General features: G+C 37.9%; 1 protein-coding gene across 1 annotated transcript; it reads right to left on the bottom strand.

The window, feature by feature from the left end:
- Positions 1 to 194: 194 nt before the first annotated feature.
- vars1 (valyl-tRNA synthetase 1) lies at positions 195 to 27,153 on the bottom strand. Its single transcript, XM_049480716.1, has 31 exons — positions 27,082 to 27,153; positions 25,073 to 25,419; positions 24,144 to 24,287; positions 23,503 to 23,713; positions 22,052 to 22,170; positions 21,759 to 21,834; positions 20,626 to 20,726; positions 19,292 to 19,419; positions 19,017 to 19,181; positions 17,772 to 17,853; positions 17,472 to 17,591; positions 17,232 to 17,340; positions 15,275 to 15,363; positions 15,065 to 15,155; positions 14,116 to 14,240; positions 12,933 to 13,036; positions 12,568 to 12,726; positions 11,460 to 11,550; positions 11,246 to 11,351; positions 10,415 to 10,485; positions 10,185 to 10,310; positions 8,729 to 8,833; positions 8,487 to 8,555; positions 8,275 to 8,353; positions 6,989 to 7,116; positions 6,100 to 6,255; positions 4,227 to 4,445; positions 4,013 to 4,124; positions 2,418 to 2,596; positions 1,285 to 1,434; positions 195 to 412 (listed from the first exon to the last, which is right to left on the bottom strand). The coding sequence occupies exons 2-31, from the start codon at positions 25,415 to 25,417 to the stop codon at positions 344 to 346; spliced, it is 3,828 nt and encodes a 1,275-aa protein (XP_049336673.1). The 5' UTR covers positions 25,418 to 25,419; positions 27,082 to 27,153; the 3' UTR covers positions 195 to 343.
- Between the last annotated feature and the right edge of the window lie 345 nt (positions 27,154 to 27,498).

The raw sequence follows: 27,498 nt of genomic DNA, 5'->3' as shown, positions 1-27,498 counted from the left end.
AACCTTGAGTATTAGCTGCTATATTACACTGTCAGCTTTAAGTTGAAACGAGCTAAACATGAAAAATAACAAAATGAAACATCTATAAGCTCTTGGCTCTTATTTACATGGATATTTGAGCATGAAATATTGATAACAGTCCAGAAATCAATTAATTAACCCCCTCATACCAAAACAAGAGCCAAACAAGATGCTAGCTAATATTAGTATTTAATTTGTTTCCTCATAAAGATAGTTAAGCAGCAGAGACGCACATGATTCACACATACCGGACGCCAAACCATCAGAGTGTAAAAATCTAACAAAGGACGAGGTGCGGTGCAGGGGAGGAAGTTGGAATTTGTTACATCATTCTTCTGAAGTTCTCTATGGCTTCTTTCACTTTCTGCAGCTCCGTCTGACTCTGCCTCAACTGCAAAGAGACAGAATGAGATGCAACAGATTATAACTTGTAATATCCACTAAGCTCCATAACATAAATATCTGTGTATAATAAATAATTTTCTGTGGTTAAGCATTATTAGTTGTGTTCCAAAGTTTGGATTGCATTTCTTGGCCGCGACATTATAACATTACATTTACATTACATTTATGGTATTTAGCAGACGCCCTTATCCAGAGCGACTTACAACAGTGCTTCAAAGTTACTTAAGTTATCCAAAGCTAGTTTGTAGACTAGGATCAAGAGATACATAGAACTTAATCATGTTTAGAACCCTAGGAACCTCTTTTTTTTTTTTTTTTTAGTTTAGGAACTCTTTAAAAAGATGTGTCTTCAGTCGACGTTTGAAGACCGTGAGTGACTCTGCTGTTCTGACATCCAGTGGAACTTCATTCCACCACCTTGGTGCCAGCGCAGAGAAGAGTATGGATGTCTGTTTTCTGTGTGTTTTGAGTGATGGAGGTTCGAGCCGAGCCGTGCTGGAAGCTCTAAGAGCTCTTGGTGCAGATCTGGCTTTGACCATTGCCATCAAGTATGAAGGAGCTGGTCCGTTTTTTGCCTTGTAGGCCAGCGTCAGGGTTTTGAATCGGATGCGGGCGGCAACAGTAACCACTCTGGATCACTCAGAGACCCTTGTTTGAAAATGTAACTGTTTATAATTATGAATTATTTATTTATGTGAAAAAAAAAACGATAAAAAATTTAGTCTTTGTAGGGAAGTCCTACAAAGAACCAGGCCTACATCTCTGTACAACAAAAGATTGGTATAAAGACAGAGTTAATTCCAGACCCTTACAGAGGTCAGTGCAGTGAAGCTCACCACCTCATTCCTCTCTCCTTACCTTCTCAGCGTCCAGTTCCTGCACCTTGGCTGGAACTTTCTCTCTATAGTCACTCTTCTTCATCTTCTCCTCCAGTTTCTCCATCTGCTTCTCCAGCTCTCCCTGCTTTGTCGTCAGTTTGGCCACTTCCTTTTCCAAATCAATCAAACCCTGAAGCAAAGAATGAAATTATTAGGGGTGTAATGGTCCAGAAAAGTCATGGGTCGGTTTACAACCTGGTACAATCCCCATGGTTTGGTACGTTTTCGGTACAGTTGGTGGAAAAAATAAAGAGGCTGGTTGTTTTTTTATAGCCTCACCTTTATTAACTTTATAATAACAATGAATCTTCATTATAATCATGTTTGTTTCGTTTTTTTTAAATGGAATGTTGTAACAGGACTCGAGCACTTTTATTAAATACCTGAAACCAGGGTTCTCTCCTACTGCCAACAACAGCATTACTTTAACTGCTTAAACTACAAATATTTTTCCTAAGAATATTACTGGATACATTTCAGTGTTTCAGCTCTTTTTAGGAATTTTAAGTATTAGATTGTCAAAATGAAATTATATTAGCGGTGTCAATCACTTAAAAATTAATTATAATCATGATGCTGGAAAGAATACACATACCGTTACACCCTTAAAAATTATAAATCAGCTCAAAAGATGAACCAATACACACACCTGACTTCAGACTTGATAATAAAACACAGTGGATCAACACCAGCAGATATCAGACATGTCTCTCCAAACCATCACTGATTGGTGGAAACTTCACACACTAGACCTTGAGCAGTTTGGACTGTGTCTCTCCACTCTTCCTCCAGACTGAAATGTAAAATTTACTGATGATCAGTGATGGTTTGGAGAGACATGTCATCTGCTGGTGTTGATCCACTGTGTTGATCTTTATTATCAAGTCTAAAGTCAGTGCAGTTTTGTTTTCCCACAAAATCTTACAGCACTTCATGTTGCTTCCCTCTACTGCTGACAACTTTTATGAAGATGCGGATTTCATTTTCTAGCAGGACTTGGCACACTGCCCACACTGCTAAAAGTACCAGTTGGTCTAATATAATATTAACATTTTCTAAAACACTGATATTTTCAAGGCTCCTGGTCACTTTCTGAGTGATGAACGCTCTAACCTTCAGCATGAGATGAACGCTGCACTTGTCAGAGGCGATGGCCACCGCACAGCCTTCTGGGATAGCACTGTCGCCCCCGCTCACAGGGTGGACGGCCTGAGAGTAGGAGAGAGTTTGGATCTGCAGGCTGTATTTCTCCACCAGAGACACGGTAGCAGAGTCTATACACTGCAGATAACCTGAGAGAAAAAGAGGGAAAATAACACTCTCTTACCATTTACAACAGATTTTGAGGGTTTGCAAATATCTAATTGTAGTGATGCCTGATATAAATTAAAAGGACACCCCAAATGACCAGTTTCTCTAATTTTGCTATTTATAGGTTTATGTTTGAGTAAATTTTTGATTCTTGTTTTATTCTATAAACTACAGACAATATTTCTCTCAAATTCTAAATAAAAATATTCTCATTTAAAGCTTTTATTTGCAGAAAATTAAAAATAATTAAATAATGAAAAAAGATGCAGTGCTTTTAGACCTCAAATAATGCAAATAAAACAAGTTCATATTCATTTTAAAACAGCAATACTAAAGTTTTAACTCGAGAAGAGTTCAGCAATCAATATTTGGTGGAATAACCCTGATTTCTTTTTAATCACAGCTTTTATGAGTCTTGGCATCATGTTCTCCTCCACCAGTCTTACACGCTGCTTTTGGGTGACCTTATGCCTTTTACTCCTGGCGCAAAAATGCAAGCAGCTCATCTTGCGACCATCCATCTCCCTCTTAATTTTTTTTTTTGAGTTTCTATGAGGACAGATTATTAGAAGTACAGAAAGTTGTACATTCAAAATTTTAAATGAGACAAAGCATGTGAAGGGGGCCTATATGCTTACATACACAAACAGATAATTAACTAAAATATACATAATAATTATAAATGAATAAGTAAATTAGTTCAGAGGAGGCCTGTCATGATAGCATTTTTTGTGGATGATGTATCATCTCAGAAATTGTTGCGATAAACAATATTATTGTCATTTAAAGACAATTTAAATTTAAATGTCTCTACACTATTAATGATAATAGTATAGCATAACATTACATTTATTCCCTTTTAAATACAACAAAATTTTAAATAATTATATATGTGTATAATGTGTATAAAGTTGCAGTTATATAAGATTTTTTTACAGCATGACTGGCTTAAATACTGTGTTTGTTTTATATGTGTACAAACATTTAAATAAACACAATAGACGTTATCACAATTATCAAATATTATTAAGGTAGTGTCCATTTATTGTTCGATAAGTAGATAATGTAATTATTGTGACAGGCCTAGTTCAGTTTTTCCAGTATATTTTTAGAGACATTTACAGAAATTAAAATCAAGGTCCAAATTGATTATTGATCTGATCTTATTTACCACATTTACATGGTAGTAAGTAGAAATGTATAGGCATTCCCAAAAAAATATGAAACTGACCTTATGAAGCAGACATATTACCACACACTTTCCAGCACTGACCTTGTACAGGGTTTTTAATATTTTAGGGTTATAACATTTATAGAATTTGATTTATTTAATGTCTTAACAGTGTTAAAGGTAAATTTGAGCATGTGTGTGTGTGGTGTGTGTGTGTTTTTCTTACAGTCAGCGCGAGTCTTTGTGAGGTTGTAGTCGGCCCTGAGAGATCGAATGGTTCTGACCACAGTCATCACGAACTCCATCTCGCGGTCGATCTCCTCGCTGTGCCAGCAGAACTACACCCAAACAAACACGACAGCAGATTATTATTTACTGTTCCTGCAGCAGCAGAGGAGGAAGAACAGTGCAGTAATAACATCTTTATTTATCATCATCACCTCTGAGCTCTCTGGGTAGGGGGTGACGGAGATGCTGGCCGGGCTGTTCTGAGTCTGTCTTCGTGGCAATCTCTGGAAGAGCTCCTCGGAAACGAAGGGCATGATGGGGGAGAGGAGGCGGAGCCCCACCTCCAGACAGGTGTAGAGAGTCTGCCTGCAAACCTCCGCCTGCTTCTGACTCTCAGCGTCTGTGCTGCTGAACACAGGCTTCACACTCTCCTACAGAGAGAAACCAGAAAACCTCTGTTAAACCACACGTCTTACTACAACTGATACAGAGAGACAGAGACAAAGAACGACAGTAAAAGAAAGAGATGAAGACACAGGAAGAAATACATTTCTTTATCAAGAGAAGACGAGACAAGAGGGACAGATTTTTCCCATCTATCTATCCATCCATCTTATATATCTATCTATCCATCCATCCATCCACCTATCCATCTCATACATCTATCTATCCATCCATCCATCCATCTATCTATCTGTCTATCTATCTATCCACCTTATATAACCATCCATCCATCTTATATATCTATCCATATATCTATCTATATATCCATCCATCCATCCATCCATTCATGCATCCATCCATCTATCTTTACATCCATCCATCCATCCATCTATCCATCTCATACATCTATCCATCTCATACATCTATCCATCCATCCATCCATCCATCTATCTATCTGTCTATCTGTCTATCTATCTATCCACCTTATATAACCATCCATCCATCCATCCATCTTATATATCTATCCATATATCTATCTATATATCTATCCATCCATCCATCCATCCATGCATCCATCCATCCATCTATCTTTACATCCATCCATCCATCCATCCATCCATGCATCCATCCATCTATCTTTACATCCATCCATGCATCCATCCATCTTATATATCTATCCATCCATCCATCCATCCATCTATCTGAGATTGAGATTATAAAAAAAGACCAGAGAAAGATGAGACGGAAGAAAGAATAAGAAAACAAAGACAGAAAAGAGAGAGGACAATTCAAAGAAAGCAATTGATATTTTTACTTGAAATTAACAAGTAATACAGATCAAAAATAGAAAAGGATCAGTGAGACAGACAGACAGACAGAAGAAAGGTACAGACAACTAAAAAGAAAAAGCAGTGAGATAAAAAGAGAAAAAGAAAGAAACTAAATATTTTATACTGCATATTCTTTTACACTACAAGGCGCACTTTAAAATCCTTTCATTTTACAAAAGTCGTCAGTGCTTGTTATAACCCAGTGCGTCTTATGCATGAATTATAACAGTCCGGTATTAAGGAGCAGTAAAGTCACTCTGCTGAAGTACAGTGTTATACTGGAGTTCAGTGAAGTTTCTCCAGCTCAGAGGCTGGAGCAGTATTAGCATTAGCTGTTAACCACACTAAGTACTAGCTGGCTCTTTCGCCGTTCAGAGGTGAGTATATGGGACTGTAGTCTGCGTGTTTACCATGTTAAAACAACCTATGTGGGACAAACAGCTAGCTGATAGCGATCTGGCTTACCGGAACACTCAGGATACCTCAGTGTAAAATACGCACTAAAATACTGGAAATCTAAAGTGCTTTACTCACCCAAAATAAGCAGTTTTTTTAGGAGACAAATCTGTGTAGATTACTCTTTTGTGTTGTGTTTGTCTTCTTACTGTTATCCCTTAATGTGCCTTATGTATGAAAATAGACCAGAAAATAGACATTCATTAAAAGTGCGCCTTATAATACAGTGCACCTTATAGTCCCTAAAATACGGTATATAAAATGTTAAAGAATAAAAGAGAGATTAGAGGACAAACAGGAAATAAAAAAAAAGGAAATAAACGTGAACGAGTGAGAGTATGGCTGAGTTCAGTACCAGATAGACGTCACACAGCTCATAGAGCCAGAAGTTGTAGATGGCCGTGGTGATCGCTGGGAAATCGTAGGCTTGGAATCCGTTCCCACACAGAGTGACGGCAGCACAGAGTCGAGAGAGAATCCAGCGATCAGATACACTCTCACTGCCACACAGCTACAAAACACACACACACACACACAAACACAGAGAAAGAGAGAGAGAGAGAGGGAGAAAATGAGTGTGTATTTTAAATGTCTGTTCTTAAATTTAGAGCAGTAAATCTCTATTAGACATCTTAAAAATCATGGGACTAGAAACTATTAGGTACCACTTTAAAATAAGACTACCTTTATAAAGGGATTATAAATGATTTATTAATGTGTTATTAATGTTAAAAGACATTAATAAGCAGTTAATAAATATATAACAACACATAAATAGAAATGTCAGTGAGCTGAAAATTTGCAACTTTGATTCCACATTCATTTATACTGTCAAACCTTAGATATTCCTAAATACTGATCTTTTTTTGTGTTTTCAACCAATCAGCATTAAACATGTCATATTAATTTATTTGTTTAACTGTTTACTATAAATTAAATGACTAAGCTGAATTAAATGAGTAAGCAAACAATGGATCACTGTTGCCATTTCAATGTGTTGTTACTGTTAATCATTCATTTTTAAAGGATTTACAACCTAATCAATAATACTTATAAAAACTCATTTATAAACCATTTATAAACTCTTTATAAGGGTAGTCTTATATTAAAGTGGTACCAACTATTATAATGTTCCATTACTTTCGCACTGTGTAGCAGCATTCTGGCCCAGAGTGGGTAACTGAGTCCATTTTTCTGGCATGATCGGTTTCATTGGGTACTTTAATGAATAAATCACTTCTTACCCGAGCTTTCTCCCAGGGCACAAATCCCTCCCCCAGAGTCCTCATGGCAAACTTCACAGCATTCCACAGCTTATTGCAGAAATGTCTGTAGCCCAGGATCCTGTTCACATCCAGGTTAATGTCCCTTCCTGTACGTGTGTGATGGAGAGAAAGACATTGGGTAAGGTGTTGTAATACTCACTCTCTAAATATTAAAAGCTACATCATGGGTTCAGAATTACTTCTCAACTTAATAAATGCACATGGTCTTTTACAGGCTGGAGAAGCTAGAAAATAACATTTTACAATCCAATTAATATGAGATATAGAGAGACTCCGCCCACGTAGCTGATTACCGAACTCAGAAGACAAAACTTTGGACACAAAAATCATAAAGGTAAAACTTGGGACTTTCTATCCTTTTAATTAATAATTATTGATTATCTTGTGTATGTAACAATATTGATGTTGAATATTGATGTATTTCTATTGTGTGTTTTTGTAAACTTGAAATAAATCAATAAAGTTTCTCTTTAAAAAAAGGAAAGTTCTTTAGTCCACTCACTAATTTTTTTTAGTAATATGTACCAAGAATATTGTCATCAACAAAATACTGTGAAATATTTTCATATTACATTGGCTGGTCAAAAGAACAGTCATCACCATAAAAAAAAAGGTCACACATTGTAATATTTAATTGGATCATCTTTAGCTTTGATTGCAACACAGATTCACTGTGGCATTGTTTCAATAAGCTTCTGCAATGTCTGCAAAGATTTATTTCAATCCAGTGTTGCATTCATTTTTTACAAAGATCTTGCAGCATCAAAGATTCTCAATGAGGTTAAGATCTGGACTCTGTGGTGAACTCTCTCTCAATCCATGTGTGTGAAAATGATGATCTCATGCTCCCTGAACTCTGAACTCTTTCACAATTCCAGCACCATGAATCCTGACATTGTCATCTTGGAATATGGCCGTGTCATCAGGGAAGAAAAAAAAAATCATCCATTGATGGAATATTCTGGTCTATATTCAGTATATTCAGGTAGTCAGCTGACCTCATTCTTTCAGCACATACTGTTGCTGAACCTAAACCTACAGACCAACTGCAGCATCAACCAACCCCACATCATTTACTTACTTACATCCAGGTGGAGACTATTGTTTTGACCAGGTTCTGTATTTTAATGTCATATTGCCAACCACTATTCGCCACAAAATCTGCATATCATTTGTAGATGAATTCTAACTAAGTTAGGTTAGTCTGCTCACTGTCTGAAAGCTGGCTGTGTGTAATTAATTACCTTGGCTGGTGTAGGCACACAGGGCAAACCTGAGGGCATCGGTGCCACACTCTGGGATTCCACTGGGGTAGTCAGATTTCTGTAACGAACAGACTCATCAGTAATCACTTCAATAACTATAATCAGTTAATCCAGCTGAAACAGGGCTTTACTCTCTTAGTATAAACAGAGAAACACAGAGAAATGAACTGGTGGTAAGAGAAGAGTGATACCTGTCCCTGTTTGGCTTTCTCAATCTCTACTGGGTCCAGATTACTGTCCTTCAGCTGGGCGTGGAGACCCTACACACACACAAATACAAATACACGTATATACACACTTAATGAGAACTGGGGCTAAATCCAACATCGAAAAATGTTCTCCACTGCTCTGAAGTGGGTCTAAACGTTTCACGCTCCACACTCAGGTGGATTGCTTTGAAGCAGCTCCAATAACAAGCAGAAGCTCTTCTCACCTCCAGTGAGATTCCTGTGATGACGTCCAGAGGATCGATGACGTTCCCCAGAGACTTACTCATCTTCCTGCCGTGAGCATCCCGCACTACAGCGTGCAGATACACCTGAGAACACACAAATAGTTATATATATATATATATATATATATATATATATATATATATACAGCTCTGAAAAAATATAAGAGAACACTTAAAAATGATGAGTTTCTTTGATTTTACCAAATTGAAAACCTCTGGAATATAATCAAGAGGAAGATGGATGATCACAAGCCATCAAACCAAACTGAACTGCTTGAATTTTTGCACCAGGAGTAAAGGCATAAAGTTATCCAAAAGCAGTGTGTAAGACTGGTGGAGGAGAATATGATGCTAAGATGCATGAAAAACCACAGTTATTCCACCAAACAAGCAGCCCACTTAACCCAATGAATTTATTTTCATGACTATTTACATTGTAGATTCTCACTGAAGGCATCAAAACCATGAATGAACACATGTGGAGTTTTATGCACTTAATAAAAAATGATCTGTCCTCCACAGTCACCGGACCTGAACCCAATCCAGATGGTTTGGGGTGAGCTGGAGCACAGAGTGAAGAAGACAAAGGAGCAACAAGTGCTAATAAACACCTCTGGGAACTCCTTCCTTCAAGACTGTTGGAAAACTTTTCATTTCAGGTGGCCACCTCTTGAAGCTCATTGAGAGAACGATGCCAAGAGTGTGCAAAGCAGTAATCAGAGCAAAGGGTGGCTATTTTGAAAAAACTAGAATATAAAACATGTTTTCTTTAGTAATTTCACCTTTTTTATTAAGTACCTAAAACTCCACGTGTTCATTCATAGTTTTGATGCCTTCAGTGAGACTCTACAATGTAAAGAGTCATGAAAATAAAGAAAACGGCCTGTACTGTACATACAAAAACGAAATAAATAAAATGTGAAACCAGAAATAAAGTTAAAATAAATAAAAGAAGATGGCATTATCTCCCCACATCAATCTCAAAGTGTTGTTGGTCAGGACAGGCATCTATTATCTAATGTATTATCTGATGAGTTGCTGCGCTTTCCTCCGAGCACACTGTGATGCACACAATTTTCACAATCACATTCCTGAATTGGTCGATACGAAACAAAATATATTCTGATATGGATTTGAACAGTATTAAAGCCACTGCCTGTGGTGTAAATAATCAAACACTGGCACTGCCAGGCTACTTAGGTTTATAGTGTTTGGCTATAAAGTTTTTTTTATTATAATCACAAATTTGTTTTATCTAAATATTCATAATAATAAAAGTTAATTCCTTCCAATTAGGGTGTACTTCTATTCCCATGTTCTTATTAAAATTTTATCAGTGGTATAAAATTGTCTCAAAATTATATCAATTATATTGTTTATCGCAGTTATTTATGGGACAGTGCACTGTCCCAAAAAAAAAACTACAGAAACTGACCTCTTTAAATGGGAGTTTTCCTGTGAGTTTCAGGCCCATCATGACCATCCGCGCCACCCAGAAGAACAGGATATCATGACCCGTCTCCAGCAGAGTGCCTGGGTAGAACACTTTCAGGTCCTCAGTCTAAAACGAACACAAACACACACATATTACACACTGGCATTTCATATTCATCACATTTGATTAAGAGCTGAAATACATATGTATGTGTTTGGGGACACGCTTACTTCGTTTGGCCACCCAAAGATGGAAAAGGGAAAAATTCCAGAGGAAAACCAGGTATCCAACACGTCCTCATCTAACACACACACACACACACACACACACACGTATTAATACAGACATCACTTTTGTGTCACGGCCTACCTTAGTAGTTTTAACACTGAAATTCAAAATTCAAAGTTCACAAGTGGCAGTCCGTATTATTTAGTTTAGTCTAAACTGAAAACAGAAGCATTTCTGAGTGGAGACGAATATGGATAAAATATTGTGTTTAATGGTATCAGTGTGCCGGAACGACCATCCCTGCTAAGACTGGGGTCTTGGGTCGCTGTTGGCGGGAGTTCTTCTGGCCACGTCACACATCTTTACGTAATTACATCACACGTACAGCCTCTAAAAGAGGATCCGGCTCAGTTTTACTGAACGCAAGCGGCTGGTGGAGCAATGGAGACTTCAGAAGAGAAACTCAGACCTCAGTAGCTCATTAATTCATAGTAAAAACAAAAACTAAACAGTGAAGTTTCTGACTGAGCTCTCTCTCTCTCTCTCTGACTGAACATAACCTGGAATCGGATTCATCCGCTCTGAATGGAGACCACATCACACCAACCCAGTTTAAAATGATTCTTACGCATGCTCGGTGCAATTACCCATTCTCACCAGAGAGGGCCCCAATCCCAAAACTTACGGACATCAGCTTTAAGTTACTAAGTTTCTTTGATTATTCAGAATAATTTTATTAGTCATTATTGTGCAGAAACTGACGTAGAAAGATAAGCTTGTCTGTATGTGTGTGTGTAACAGAGTGTGTGTGTGTGTGTGTGTGTGTGTTTTACCTTGGCGTAGGGAGATTTTGTCTGCGGTGACATTGAAGCGCTTGGCTGCTTTCTCTCTGGCTTCTTCTTCTGACCGCCCACTGACCCAGTAATGACCATCCACATCCTACACACACACACACACACACACACACACACCCACACACACATATAAGCACAGAGTATCCTGAAGGTGGCTGATGTATCAGTAATGTTATATAGCTCCGTAGCTCACCTCTCCCGGTTTCACTGATGGGTCATTGACTGTAATGAAATACGCAGGGATTCTGTGACCCCACCACAGCTGACGAGAGATACACCAATCCCTACACACACACACACACACACAATATAAGCAACAAATTTGACAGCTTAATAAATCACACATTTCCTGTTTGTCATAAAATAACACACAACACAGTTTCTCCCATCACTAAAATTGCAGTCCATTCCCCAAGACATGACTGGGGTCTATAGAGTTGCACTGGAGATAAGAGTCTAGTGTAGTAATGTAGATAATACAGGTAAAATGAAATTACTGTAATATTAAATTAAGTTAATGAGGTAATATATAGAAAATTTAGTATTTGGATAGATAATGTGGTAATAAAGCAGGAAATATGCTATTAATATAGATAACATAGTATTATTGCAGATTAGTGGTTGTTAATGAGTTGTAGAAGTATTTTCCGGATTATAAGGTGCACAAAATTATAAAGCGCATTTTAAGCAACAATAGTAAGGAACAAGGGTGTCGCACAGTCATCTACACAGGCTTCTCTCCTGAAAACTGTTTATTTGGGTATTGAGTAAAGAGCTTGCGTTTATTTACAGTAAGCTTACATTTCAATAACTTTCAAGGCTGCGATTAGCAGTAGCGCTAGTAAAGGCCGCCTGACAGCGCTACACTGAGGAACCCTGAGTGTTCCGGTAAGCCAGGGCGCTATCAGCTAGCGGTACGTCCCACATAGCTTGTTTTAACGTGGTAAACATGTAGGCTACAATCCAATATACTCACCTCTGAGCGGTGGAAGAGCTAGCGCTTAGTGCAGCTAATGCTAATACTGCTCCAGCCTTGGTGCTGGAAAAACTTCACTGAAACTCCTGTATAATGCTGTACTTCAGTAGAGTACTTTTACTGCTCCTTAATACCTGACTGATAGAATTCATACATAAGATTTTAAGGCACACTGATTTTTGGGAAAATTACAGAATTTTAGTGTGACTTATAGTGCAAAAAGATACAATAATAATAATGGAGATAACATGGTGTTAATATAAATTTTAGGCTTTGACCAGAACATACAGGTAATACAGGTTATTAATAATATGACAGTTCTGACCTGATGTTGTCCATCCAGTTGAACCAGGTTTTGAGGTGATGATCCGGAATGATCTTCAGTTCCCCATTTCTCACTGCATCTGCAGCCTGCTTCCCCATGTCTGCGCAGTCAACGTACCACTGCGGCTTCAGCAGCGGCTCCACTATGTCCTTAGAACGGCTACAAGCACAAAAACATTGTGAGAAGATTTAAATTAAAGATGTAAATATTTAAACTTATTTAAACACTTTTAAACACTAATTAATTACTCACATTATTGTCTTTCTACAATTAGATAAAATGTATTCCAAAACATTTGTTTAAGTGTGTTTTGCTGTTCTAAGGCCACCAAAAGGTGTTGCTGAAGTAGTTTTTTGTAAGCTTACCTGCACACAGGCACCACCATGGGGTTATCTTTAACCTCTTTAAACTGGCCTCTGTCCTTCAGGGCCTGCAGCACAGCTTTCCTCGCATCAAACCTCTTCATACCCTGCCAGGAACAGCAATAATAAAGATTAAAACATAAAACAACATAAGGAGAATTGTCATATCACATAATATGCAATTTATAATGATAATTATAAATATAACAATGTAACAACTATAAATACAAGGAGGGATGAACAAATTCATTCACATTAGTGCACAACAGTCATAATGGATCCTTTAATTCAGGGGTGTCCAAACTTTTTTTGTTGGGGGCCAGAAGGAAAAATATATTTGAAGTCACGGGCCACTTTAAATTGTACATTTTCCTGATTTTTTAATGTAAACACCATTATACTTGACTTACTATCTTTACCTATCTTTGACAGTGTTGTGTAAACTAAGATTTTTCAAATGGATGTTTCATTTTGATGTCTCTTAATATTAAACTCCTTAATTACGGCAACTTTTAGACTTTTTGGCCCGTTTTTCTGTGCTACAACTGTGCACCCTCTCCGCTTTCAGACTCTTTGGCCCGTTTTTCTGCTCTACAACTGTGCACCCTCTCCTCTTTTAGACTCTTTTACCCCGTTTTTCTGCGCTAGAAATGCGCACCCTCTCCTCTTTTAGACTCTTTTACCCCGTTTTTCTGTGCTAGAACTGCGCACCCTCTCCGCTTTTAGACTCTTTGGCCCGTTTTTCTGCTCTACAACTGTGCACCCTCTCCGCTTTTAGACTCTGTGGCCCGTTTTTCTGCGCTACAAATGCGCACTCTCTCCGCTTTTAGACTCTTTTACCCCGTTGTTCTGCCCTAGAACTGCGCACCCTCTCCGCTTTTAGACTCTTTGGCCCGTTTTTCTGCTCTACAACTGTGCACCCTCTCCGCTTTTAGACTCTGTGGCCCGTTTTTCTGCGCTACAAATGCGCACTCTCTCCGCTTTTAGGCACTTTGGCCCGTTTCTGACACCTAGAGTTCAAACTTTGAATCTCACATTATAAAAACCTGCTTAACAGCGGGCCAACTTTCACTCTATTTCTAAAATACCACCAAAAAAGGAAATGGGGCCGCAAACGGCCCACGGGCCGTAGTTTGGACACCCCTGCTTTAATTTGTCTGTTTGCGAAAATTGCAGTTGTAAATACCAGGAACGGAGGAGGAACGTTGATGAGGAAGCCGTTCTCATCGAGGATGTTGATGAAGGGCAGTTTGTGTCTCTCTCCCACCTCGTAGTCGTTATGATCATGAGCTGGGGTGATCTTTACAGCACCTGCAGCCCAAAAATTATAATAGAGTTTTCAAATTAAAAAGATTTAAATAGATTTAAAATGTAGGATTTCACTTTAAATTTACTGTCGAATACAGAAGTAAGGTTTGGTTTTAATCACTGAAAATAACCTCACTTATATAGTCAAAGTAATTACAATTCAAACATATCTACAGCAGCCAACAAATCCTGATACACTTACCTGAGCAGTGCTATTCAAATCATATATTTACCTCAACAGTGCTATTCTAAGCACAAATTTATTATATTGCTACTCCAGTTTCACATTTAACTTGTTAGCTAGCTTCTGCAGTGGAGAAATAACAAAAATGTACCTCGGTAGTACTACTGTAATAATAAATGTACCTCAGCAGTGCTATTGTAATAATAAATGTTTCTCAGCAGTGCTATTGTAATAATAAATGTACCTCAGCAGTACCATACTAATTACAAGATGATCTCAGTGGTGCTATTCTAGTCACATCTAAGGTAATGTTTCTATTCTAGCCCTGTACAGTCAGTTTGGGAACAGATAATAAACTATAACCGATAAACTACAAAGAACTAGAACTTGAAACTGCCAAAAAACTTTATTTTTTCCACACTTCCTCAACGTTAAAGCAGCAATATTATATACAATGCTGCTGGGGGAGCAGTTTGTTCACTGAAGAAGTTCCGTTTTTAAAAATCAGACTGATTGAGTAAACAGAGAAAGAAATGCATTTATTTAGACACTCATTCATCCCTAAAGGTCTGGCTGACAATGATTATTTTATGATCATTGCGATTTTAGTTCAGGAAATAAAAGCACATTCTTCACTGCTCACCTGTTCCAAAATTCATGTCCACAAAGTCATCGAACACAATGGGCAGTTTACGGTCACAGAACGGGTGAATCACTGTCTTCCCTTTCAAATGCTACAGAGAGGAAGAGAAAGAGAGGAATCAGAGCTGAACGCTTTGCTGTGTGTGAAAAAGTGAAAAGAAAGCCAAACACAATCAGAAAAAGCTTAGAAAGGATGGGGAAGGTTTGGTACCTGGTATCTGGAGTCTTCAGGGTGCACTGCCACAGCTGTATCTCCCAGCATGGTCTCGATACGCGTGGTTGCAACAACGATCTCCTCATCTGAACCAGAAAAGCATTGAAATCTTTAATCAGTTTTACAGCTTTATTTATATCTATTATGCCTAATATACAAATGCATATTGTTACTGTCCAATGAAAAACAAGTATCTCCAAAACGGCAACTTGACAGGACAGAGATAAAACTTTCAATTGAAGTCAATGCAAAAAGAGTTTATTTCTGGTAATTTTGGGGAATTTCTATTGGTCCGTTTATCAAACAATATTGACACACTGTAGAGCTGAGCGGTACACTGGTTCATATGGTATATTGTAGGGTAGTTTTGAACCGGTATACATTTGTCACATTCCTCCATACAGCTTTTTCCAGCGCCGCCTGGCCTCGACCGCCACCCCCACTTTCCCTGCCGGTTTAAACTGCAGAGCGGCGTAGAGCCGCTGATTCACGCACGCAGAGGTATAAACTTGCTCCGCTCTGGATATGCGTAGGCTACGACGTAGGTTAACATAACAGCTAAATCACACTCATCCCTCGCTCCATCCTGCGTGATCAGCACTTTCTCCCCCAAACGAGCCCAGAAACGGTACTAAGTACAGTATCATTTATTCATCAAGTGATAAAACTCCCTAAAACTCGATGATACGAGGTGAACAGTAACTAGAGCCCTGTTTAAATATACTAATACTGTAGCCTGAAAGAGAATATAAATGCAAACTGAACTGAATGTATTTGTTAATTGGAGAAAGAAGAGAATCGTGGCTGATTTTAATACTGCAAGGCCTCTAATGGCTTGAACTATTTATTAAAATATTTAGATTTGTAAAGGAAGCCGTGTTAAAGCTGTTGGTGTAACAGTATTTCTTTTTAAGGTCTATTGTTTACATTGTTTAGCTGGTTTTCTGCTAATAAAGTTTTATTACCTCATATATTATGTATATATTCTGTGGGACAAAGTAAACCCAATAATAATCAAAACCTTAATTTAAAGCCTTAGTGTTGTATATTTGTACTCCTAACAGTACAGTAACTCACAAACCTATATTAAAGCCGAGTCATGCAAAAAATATATATACATATAAATAAATAATAATAAAAATACCGTGATATACTGAGAAACCGTCAGAATCTTGAAAAATACAGTGATCTGCATTTTTAGTCACACTGCCCAGCACTAACACAGAGTAAAGGGCACAGTGCAAGTTTGCTTCCATGGAGCACTTTCCCATTGAGTTGGTTTAACACATGGAAAATCACAAATGCAATTAAAAGCATCACAAAATATGCAACTGGTTAGACTGGTTTAACCTTTCTGGGAAACTAGCATGCATGAATTTGTAATGTGTGAAGTTGATTAAATCAGCTGCTGAGCTTTCAGACAATTTATTTTTTCAATGGTGTTGCAGACACATTTTATTATTTATTAATTTTATTTATTTCACTTTTTTAGAGAGAAGCTCTGCACAGTTATGTCGGTAAACAAAGCAACCGTGTTCAGTGTGAAAACAACTTAACATGGAGCAGCAGAGATGGCATTAGTTCATAGCTGTACAACTGATTTGCGTAATAAATCAAGTTAAACTGCATCTGAACAGCCGTATATGTGATAGTTGGAAAGGATCAAAAACACATTCTCACCACCAACAAACCAGTCCAGAGTTTGATAACTAGAGTATGATATGGGCATAAAAATTGAGAAAACGGCCATAAATGACAACTGAAGAGTCTTTACAGTTTTTACAAATTACTTTAAGGCAAACCAGCCTAAACCAATTTAAAATATATGTTGAAACAGCTGAAAGAAAAAAACACCATCAGAAGTCTCCTGAAGAGTTTTATGCTGGTTTAAAAACAGAACTACCCATTGGGTCACATCTCAAGAGATTACAAAAAATAAAATATAGGTACCAACCTGACCCCTCTATTTTATAGGAGAAAGACACCAGCACACCAAACTCCACCTTCTCCTTATAGCCTGGCACAGGAAGAAGAGTTCTGCCGATCAGCTCTTTCTTGTCCACCTGAAACAGCAGCATAAGAACACATGAATCTCACACTGCCTCTAAATCAAAAGCTCTAATACTACCTGTACAGAGAGAAATGCTTTACTTTAGATGAACTTTTAATTAACATCTGAATTTCCTAAATGTACCTCTATATCAGAGATGGCGGAGTTGAGTGTGCAGGACCAGTTGACCAGTCGTTTGCTCCTGTAGATCACCCCCTCCTCGTGCATACGAATGAAGGCCTCCTGAACAGCGTATGATAGTTTCTGCACAAAGACACACAGACACAATGAGTAACATAGACTAGGGCATCATTATTGCATTTGTTTATTGTGAGAAATAAGCTGAAATTAAGTAATTTACGTTCCTGTTTTGCACAGATGGAACAACACTGTGCATTCTATACTCCTTCGTTATTTTATTGTGTGTGATAGGGTTCAACTCACTGGATCCATGGTGAAACACGCTCTATCCCAGTCCAGAGAAGAGCCCAGCTTCTTCAGCTGGTGATAGATCCGATCTCCCTTTCTAAAGACAAAACAATAACAGACTTTATATTACTTTAAACTAGGGGTGGGCAATATGGCCCTTAAATAATATCACAATATTTTAGGGTATTTTTGCGATAACCATACTGAATTTAAGAAATTACTACAAAAAAATTACTACCACTGCTGAGATACATTTATTATTGGAATAGCACTGCTGAGGTACATTTATTATTAGAATAGCACTGCTGAGGTACATTTATTATTAGAATAGCACTGCTGAGGTACAGTTATTTTTAGAATAGCACTGCTGCTGAGGTACATTTATTATTAGAATAGCACTGCCGAGGTACATTTTTTGACAAAAACTGCTCCACTGTGGTAGCTAACTAACTACTTTCCATTCCTACCTAGTCATCTTAAGGCAGTTTAGCCCTGCTCAATTACCATGAAATTTAAGTAAGGATTCAGTCTGTAATGCTTTCAGGATTAGGGTTTTCCAGCACAGTCAATCAGAAAGGGACAATTTACATATTTAAATGCACACTAACAAAAACAGCCTGTTTAATTCTAATAAAAAAAAACTGGCAATATGGCCTTAAAATGATATCACAATATTTCATGTTTTTTTTTCACTTAAACTTCACAAATTATTTTTTTACATTGTAACAAATAGTGGTGATTACAAAACACAGTTTTGTTTCTTTGCATTATTTAAGGTCTAAAAGCTCTGCATCTTTTTTCTCATTTCAGCCATTTCTCATTTTCTGCAAATAAATGCTCTAAATGATAATGTTTGTATTTAGAATTTGAGAGAAATGTTGTCTTTAGTTTACAGAATAAAACAACAATATTCATTTTGCTTAAACATATACCTATGCATAGCAAAATCAGCTGTATATATAAATATATAAATTTGCGCAAACTCCAAAAAAGCCCCAATTGGCTTGACAGGACATTGTTTCCACTGTTTTAACCAAGGTCCTGGAGGAACTCTCTGTGCAGAATGATGTAATCTGGTATGAAACAGCCACTGCAATGCATTCCTACCTTACTAAAACAACAGGACAGCTCTCCGACCAATCAGAATCAATTCTTTAACAACACCATCACATAATACCAATAAACAGAACCCAGATAAACGAACACAAAGATTCAGGCCCAGTACAGCCTTCATCTCCCGTGTCCCCCTGCTTCACTTACTCGTTCTTCCACTTCCAGACCTCCTGGATGAAGTTTTCTCGTCCGAGGTCGTGTCTGCTCATCCCTCTCTCCCTCATCAGCTTCTTCTCCACCACCACCTGGGTCGCGATGCCGGCGTGATCACAGCCGGGGTTCCAGAGAGTCGTTTCTCCTCTCATTCTGTGCCTGCATCATCACACATTAACCAATAACACGTTAATTTATGACATTACATCACCATTTCCCAACCTATATTTAACCAATACCCTATGGGGGAAAAACTGATTACTGGTTACCATCTGGTCAGGCAGTCCTGAATGGCATTGGTTAAGGCGTGGCCCAAATGAAGAGACCCAGTCACATTAGGAGGAGGGATACACATCATGAAGATTCCGCGAGGGTTTGGTTCACTGAGGCTCTTCCGCTATTTTAAAAAATAGATACAGAGACATATTTGATTTAGAAGGACAAATCACAGAAAGGAGACACATTTTATAGTTTAAAATAGACACACTTTAAAAAACATATTTACATATTAAAAACATAATAATATTAGGGCAAGACAAAATGCATTATTCAATATGACTATAATATGCCTACAAGCCTACATGTGTTCAGGGCTTCGTATTTTGGGCTTCATAAGGAAAATTGGAGAGTTGGAGAATTATGTTTGTAATATGTAAATATGTTTTTTTATAGTGTGTCTATTTTAAACTATAAAATGTGTCTGTGTAGTTATTATGATGAAAGTGTGAATGTGCTGTGTGTAAGTGTGTAAATGCTGCAGTAGATATTGCATTAACATCATCAGTTTCAGCACTGCTTGATTGCGACTTACTAGCTGTAAGCCATGTAAACCCCTCTTTTTTAAACAATATATGATTTTTTCAGGGTTTTTTTTTACAATACACTTTTAAAATATAGTTTAACAATACTAAAACTATTTTTTTTTTCAGTTTTTAGTTAATTTGCTTTCCTTATAGACCCTGGCAGTTTACTGCAACATTTTGTACACTGGATTTTGTACCATTTCTAGTTATTGACTGGACCCGAAGAGCTTAAATAGCACAAATGTGGGTGTTTTAAACTTTAAACTAGTAGTGTATATTAGGGGTGGGCGATATGGCCCTAAAATAATATCATGATATTTCATGGTATTATCGCGATAACGATACTCTTGCCAATATGACAATAAAATAAAAAATACACTACTGTAACGAATCAAAACTTACATTTCATTATATTGTAGCTGAGATATAAAAAATACAAGAATTTTAGCAGATTTGTAACAGAAGTCGATGATCTAGAATGTCATGATACTACTAATAAAAATGCACTCCAAATATCTCCATATATCCAGGATTAAAATAAATTAAAAAAATGATACTGGACAGATATAATCTGTCTCTAGTAGATATATAATAGGAAATGAGAACAGTTTGAATTTTTCTTTTGCTAAAAACAGCAAAAAAGTAGAACCCTGATGTGATTATTAGGGGTGGGTGATATGGCACGATATTTCAGGGTACAATATCGTTCACGATATAAATTTTTTTTGGCGATATTATCGTGTATGATATGATATGGCACACCCCTAGTGTATATCATTCAATTGTAAGGTGTTACTTACTCCGTACTCTGGCTTAAAGAAACCCTGCTTCTCCCACCAGGGGTACCAGGCTGCCTCCACATACTGTGGACTGTACGAGTCAGGAAGAGGGCTTAGCACATCTGTGAGTGTGAGAGACAGATTACATTACAGATTTGAGGGGAAAAACAGATCAACAGAACACAACACAAACAAAAAAAAAGACTGAATTGGGTTTCAGACACATTTTACTGTATAAAATAATATTGTCATGTTTGAAACACATTTTAAGGCTAAATAATATGCACATATAACAATACTATGAGGTACTACATGGTAGGGGTGGGGACAATGTATCGAAATTACAATATATTGTATATATATTGTTTCGACTGTATCATAATGATATGTGGCATTAAATATGGATATTTTATTGAAACACAGGCACTCTATTTATTGTTATTAGTATTGTAGAATCACAGTCTTGTAATATCATTGTTGTTATATAGGATTTCCACCCTTATTACACACACACTGTCACGGGGAGAGTGACCCAGGCAGGGAGACGAGGAGACGGACGCAAGTGCAGGTAGGGTGAAATAAATAATAATTTAATAAATAAATAACAAGTAAACAAAGAAACGAGGAACAAGTAAACATGTAACAAAGATAAACGAATAACCAATAACCAAAACAAAACCAGTGAAACAAGAGAACATAAACTAAGCCAACAAGAGATAACAATAACAAAATAAACAGGGAATATATATACAAGAAAATAAACGAGGAACAGATTAAAGTATACAGGGAATGTACTAGAAACTAAACACTAAGCAGAGGACTGGGAAACGAGGAAATAAACAAGAAACTAGAAAACATACACAAGAGATTAACTGAGGTAAACACGGAGCAATGACTAGGGCTATGAAACACGGAAGAACACAGAGAGACAAAACAACAGAGGTTAGTGCAAAGACCGACGGAGGACAAGAGACAAAGGAAGGCTTTATAGCACACAAGAGAAGTGGAAACACCTGGGGATAGGGGGCGGAGCTACAAATTGACACAGGTGGAAAAGTACTGAAACAGAACACAGGGGCACAGGTCACGTGGGACAAACACAAAGACATGAGACAAGGCCAGGACATGACACACACACACACACACACACACACCTTTTTTCTCGCCAGCTGGAGTAGGAATGTTATATGTAATCACTCCCAGTTCCTTCTTCTCCGGTTTGGCCTTTTTCTACAGAAAACAGACACATTTACAAAACACTGTGCTTTATTCACACTAGCTAACCAACAGATCACTTATTCCCATCTGAGATGATTACCCAGCCATGCCATTGGCCATCAAAGTTCAACTACATGTAACATTCTTTCCACTTACAGTACAAAGAAAGCTTTCCTTAGATTACATTGTAGATCTCCCCCCAATAGTGTGTGTAACCACTGGTGTTTACCTCAGTCTGAGACTGCATCTGCTTCTTCTTCTCCTCCATCTCTTTCTTCTGCTGGAACTTCTCCATCTTCTCTCGCTTTTTGGCCTCTTTCTTCAGCTGGGCTTCCGTCTTTGGTGGCCCTGTGAGAAAAGACAGGGATTATAATCAGCGGGCTATTCACATGTCCACATTCTCTTTTTAGAACTATATTTGTTACAGATGCATATTTATATTATATTTCTATGTCACATCAGTCACTTTCATAATCAATGTCATTGCACACTGCACTTTGCTCTGTTAATTATTGAATTATTTAATTTATTAAAACATTAGCAACATCTACTGCACTGCTCCGTTTACAGATATATCTTTACCTTGTATAGTAAGTTTTTTATAGCCTAATATATTTTCTATCCTTTTTGTTTTAATTTATGTTTGAATATGTTTCTTATTGTATTGTGTTGTTGCTGCTGGATGCCTAAATTTCCTTTGGGATAAATAAAGTATCTATCTATCTATCTATCTATCTATCTATCTATCTAAAAGAGATGATGAAGACAGATTTCTGCTGAACTGTGGTTTGAATTAAACCAAATCTGTTTAAAATCATGGCTTTGAAGGAAAGTAATCTATGGTTGCTCTATAAAGATTTTGCAACATATTTATAAGGCACACTTAAAATCCTTTAATTTTCCCCAAAATCGACAGTGCACCTTATGTATAAATTTTTACAGTCAGGTATTAAGGAACAGTAATACTAATGCTCTCCATCATTATTAGCATTAGCTGCTAACCCCTTTATCAGAGGTGAGTTTTATTGGCATGTAGTCTGCTGCTAACCCCGGCAAGCACTGCTGGAGCAGCATTAACATTAGCTGCTAACCCTGGCTAGCACTGCACTGTTTTCCATGTTAAAACAAGCTAAGTGGGAATAGTAATAGCGCCCTGGCTAACCAGAACACTCAAGGTTCCTTAGTGTAGAGCTGTTGGGCAGAATTAGCCTCTAACCGCAGCTAGCGCTAGCAGTTTAGCTAGCACTTTATCGTTAAATTGATATGGTTCCTGAATGCTTTCACTTCACTTTCACAATAATAATCACACACAGCTGATATAAAATACATATCTAGGTGGGTAAAAATGTCACCAGCTGACTTGTTGCAGTGGTGCCGTCCTATTACAGCACCACACAGGTGTTCAGTGAGCTCTTTACCACAACCTATACTTTTACTAATGTGTGTAAAGGCAGACTCCAGGGCTAGAGGCTTGATTTTATAAACCTGTGGCAACGGGACTGAAAGTAACATATAAATTCTATGGTTAGAAGGTGTCCCGATACTTTTTCCCCCACGTAGTGTACAAATCTGGAATCTGTGGCTTTTAAAGACTTCCGCAGATACTATTTCTGAATCACAGCAGGTTGTGAAAGGCAATTACCCTGGCTAACGCCCCCATACACTCCCACACGCACTCACCGCTGACAGGTGTGCTGCTGGGAGCAGTGCCGTTTGCTGCAGCAGCAGCAGTGGTGGTGTTGACAGCAGAGTTGGATTTAGGAGTCACCGGCACCATTTTTTCACAGAGTGTGATTTTGCCCAGCACTTTCAGGAGCTGCGGCTGATTGACACACGTATCAAACCACCTGCTTACGTTCACCAGGGTCTTCCTGTCTGATGGCTCCAATGCCTGAGAGAGCGTGAGAGAGGAACATGAGCATAAATATCACGCAGGGCCAATCACACCTTCAAACAAACCATCAAAACCTGACATTCAAGAAAAGTTTAGCAAAGAAAAACAACTAAACGGGACTGACTACTGACACCAGATGCAATCAATCAACATCATTCAAGACATGTTTGATATTTCTGTTGTCCTCCTCCTTTTAATTAGAGATATAAATAAGAAAGCATACATTTGTCATAAATATAATACACCTCCTTCTCTGTGTCAACTTTCTCATCACACAAAATAGTGATTTCTACACTGGCTCTATTGGGGTTCTGTATTGCCAGTTGAATGAGGAAATAAGGGGAACAGAACACTCAAGACCAATATATGAATGAACGAATGACCAGAGCTCCAAAACGGGCTATCAGCATGACTAAATACCACTTACATATTTAAAAGGCAGCAGCGCAGCCATTGCAACAGCTACATCAGCCAGAGACAAGCTCTCTCCAACCAGGAAGGTCCGCGGCTCTAAAATCTGATCCAGAACCTTCAAAACACGCAACAGCTCCGCCCGAGAACTCTGCTGCAACTGGAAGATAAGGAAATACATATTAAACATATAGACAACAGAATTATTCTATTTCTACATGCTCAAGAAAAGGCTTCTTAATGATTGTTTAAAAAAAAACAAAAAAACGTTTATTTGCTTTTATTGAAGTCCCTACTGTGGCTTTTTTTTGCCCAACTTATCCCAATACTATTGGATGGAGCTCCATAATTCCACAGTTTTACTTTGTTCCTCCCCCGTATCTATCTGTCGTGCTCGGTGTGACTTTAGTTTCCACCTGTTCTCGTTTTTCTGCCTGTTCTTGGGCTCCCTATCTTCTTATAAGGAAGTTTTTCCCCCACCATGTCTCAATTCACTAGCCGGGGCAACAGTAGTGTATTGTCCTGTGACCCTGACACTAAGTGTTGATTATTTAAATTTGTTGACTATAAATTTAATTGTCGACTAATTGTTAATTTGCAACAGTCCTGCATTAAACAAAATGCTAGGGACAAAATCGCAATGGGAGATGGGTAAAAGGCTTACTCACACAAGTTACACTTACACTTATTCTGACTCCAAAAGTGCCCAAACACCACATATTACATATTAACTCACTAAATATCAGAACATTTCGCGTTTAAAATTATTAAAAAAAAACAATCATTTAAAAAAAACTTAAAGGACAATTTGGATGTGTTTTTTTCTTTTTTTACTGCACTGTCAAAGTATTGGATCAGGACTCGGTATCGACAGATGCTTAAAATTTAATGAATCAGTCTCAGGGGCAAAAAAATGTGATCGGGACATCCCATATGGACAAGCACCTTTTTGTCGACTCCCATCACCCCCAACAGAGGGAAGACCACGGCACATGCCACAGGTGTGAGCTCATTCTCAGCAAAGCTCAGCCACTGCCACACCTCGCTCTGCTGCTGGGCATCGCTGCCCGTCCTCCCGCCCACAGATGCCAGGTACCAGCTGACCGCTCCGGCTCCGCACAGTGCCGTCGCCTCGGCGTCCCGCAGCACCAGGGCAGGGCGACATCGAGCTACTCTGGCTGGGGGCTCCTCTGCGAGGGTCTGCGGGCGGGATGGGGAGAATTCAGCTGCAATAAGGGCCTGCAAACTCCTAAAGTCATCAGGGTGGGAGGACACGTACAGGGAGTCCATCTCTAGAGAGAGAGTGAAAAAGAGAAAGAGAGAGAGAGTGTATGAATATGAATGACTAGACAGGCCAAAATAACTGAGACATCAAAACATTTAGCAGTAAAACACTGCACTGACTTTGGACTTAATATAATACAGTATGGATATATGGATATAATACAGTCTTGAGAAATAAAAGTGTGTATTAATCGTCTGAAAACTTGGTAGGTTCTGGAATTTTTAACATGGACAGGATTCAGTGTAGTGGCTAAAGCATGGAATAAATTGCATATCAATACACATCAATACAAATTATAACAGCATTTGTGTAACATTCATGTTTTTTTTTCTCTTTTGTGTTACAACGGCAAAATCATTTTAACATCAAATATCCTAATGCATACTGCAAATATTGGACATATAAGTATGCATACTGTCATTGCAAAGATACCATGAAATTTGGTGATATTATATAGCGGTAATATATGTTTTGTTGGAGTAGTGTAGGACTGTCGCAATAATTACATTATCAATTTATCGTATAATAAATGGACATGACCTCAATAATATTTGAAATCGTGACAGACTATTGTGTTTGTATATTTAACGATATTAACAGTATTTTAGCCAGTCATGCAGTGACCAATGTGGACATAAGTATGTAAATTAAAAGTATATATTTCCCAATCTAAAATGTCTTAAAATGACAAGAATATTGTTTAATATTGTTTATCTTAATAATTTCTGGCACAATATATCTTCCAAAATTAGTTTTTAATTTTGACAGGTCTACAGTGGTGTATTGTTGAATTTATATATTTTTTTTATTTCAATGTTTTGTTATATTGCAAAGGATATTGTTTTTGTAAACACCTTTGAGAAATATTGTGATATTATTTTAGGGCCATATTGTCTGTACCTAAATGTGAATTTAATTGCCCAGCCCTGTAAACTGTGTCTTGTAAAACTATTCATTTCAAAGTATTGTGATAGCTAAACTAGCTAACATTTATCCCATATTGTCCACCACTAAACTGAGACAGAAAACAGAAAGACTAGCCAATAAATGCCTATTTCTGCTCACTCAGCTGCTTGTCTAAATCAAGATTTTACACCTTGGGTGAAAAAGTACTGCATTGTCAAGATAAGAGTTAAGAAAGTGCTAAGCTAGCTACAAAAAAAAAAATCAACATTTGCCAGCTTCTTCTAGGAATGGTCCGTTCCACCTTAAATACATCAGCTGTAACATAGAGGCGCCGGTCAGGAGCTGTACGTAACTGCTGCAGAATTTAAGGTGGACCGGAAAATTACAACAAGACAACTTAAGCTCCCCAAAAGCTAACAGGCTAGCTTGTTCTTATTCATGTACACTCTTTAATATCGATATTCCAAACAAACAAAACAGCGAGTGAAGTCCCACACTCGTCTTATTCAGTAAAACAGGCCAAACTGAAGCTGAAACCGGTATAAATTAAGGAAATTTAAGGGCAGAAGTAGCACGGGGAAGTGATGACAGGGGGTTACTGTGCTAAACTTCGCTCTCCGCTGCCGCCGGTCAGTCAGACAGGGTTAAAAAAGAGGTCTAGACGTTTCTGAAGGGAACAGGCGGCGTGTTATCACGATTTAACGTCATTTTAAAGCAAAAAAGGATAAAATATTAACAACATAACCAACACGCTCCCACTCACCGCAACAGCGTACAGTCAGCCTTAATCCCGCGTGCGCCAGGCGCGTAGAGTAGCAACGGGCTCTGCCGCAAAGCTGCGGCTAGTGCCGTAAAAACGAAAGTAGTCTGATGCAACCAGACATGCTAATAATAATAATGGAGAATAATAAAGAATGATGGATAATAATGGAGAATGATGGAATATGATGAAGAATGGTGGAGAATAATAGAGAATGACGGAGAATGGTGAAAAATAAATAAGAATAATGGAAAATTATGGAAAATAAGATAGAGAATGATAGAGAATGATGGATAATGATTTAAAATATTTGAAAAAAAATAGAGAATGATGGAGAATAATGGAGAATGATGGAACATGATGGAGAACAACAGAGAATAATGGAGATCGATAGTAACAATGGACAATGATTGATATGTA

This window comes from Astyanax mexicanus, chromosome 6, assembly GCF_023375975.1.
Source record: "Astyanax mexicanus isolate ESR-SI-001 chromosome 6, AstMex3_surface, whole genome shotgun sequence".
Lineage (NCBI taxonomy): Eukaryota > Metazoa > Chordata > Actinopteri > Characiformes > Acestrorhamphidae > Astyanax > Astyanax mexicanus.
Note: the sequence above shows the minus strand (reverse complement) of the source record. Positions and strands in the feature narration are given on the sequence as shown.

Bases quoted from the DNA above. Each gene is read 5' to 3' on its own strand.
- vars1 (XM_049480716.1), bottom strand. From the start codon at position 25,417: ATGGACTCCCTGTACGTGTCCTCCCACCCTGATGACTTTAGGAGTTTG. The intron at 19,182-19,291 runs GTAACCAGTAAT...GTGATGATGCAG, and splicing joins CAGGACTGCCTGACCAGATG to GCACAGAATGAGAGGAGAAA. The intron at 15,156-15,274 runs GTACCAAACCTT...TCCTCTCTGTAG, and splicing joins CTGAAGACTCCAGATACCAG to CATTTGAAAGGGAAGACAGT.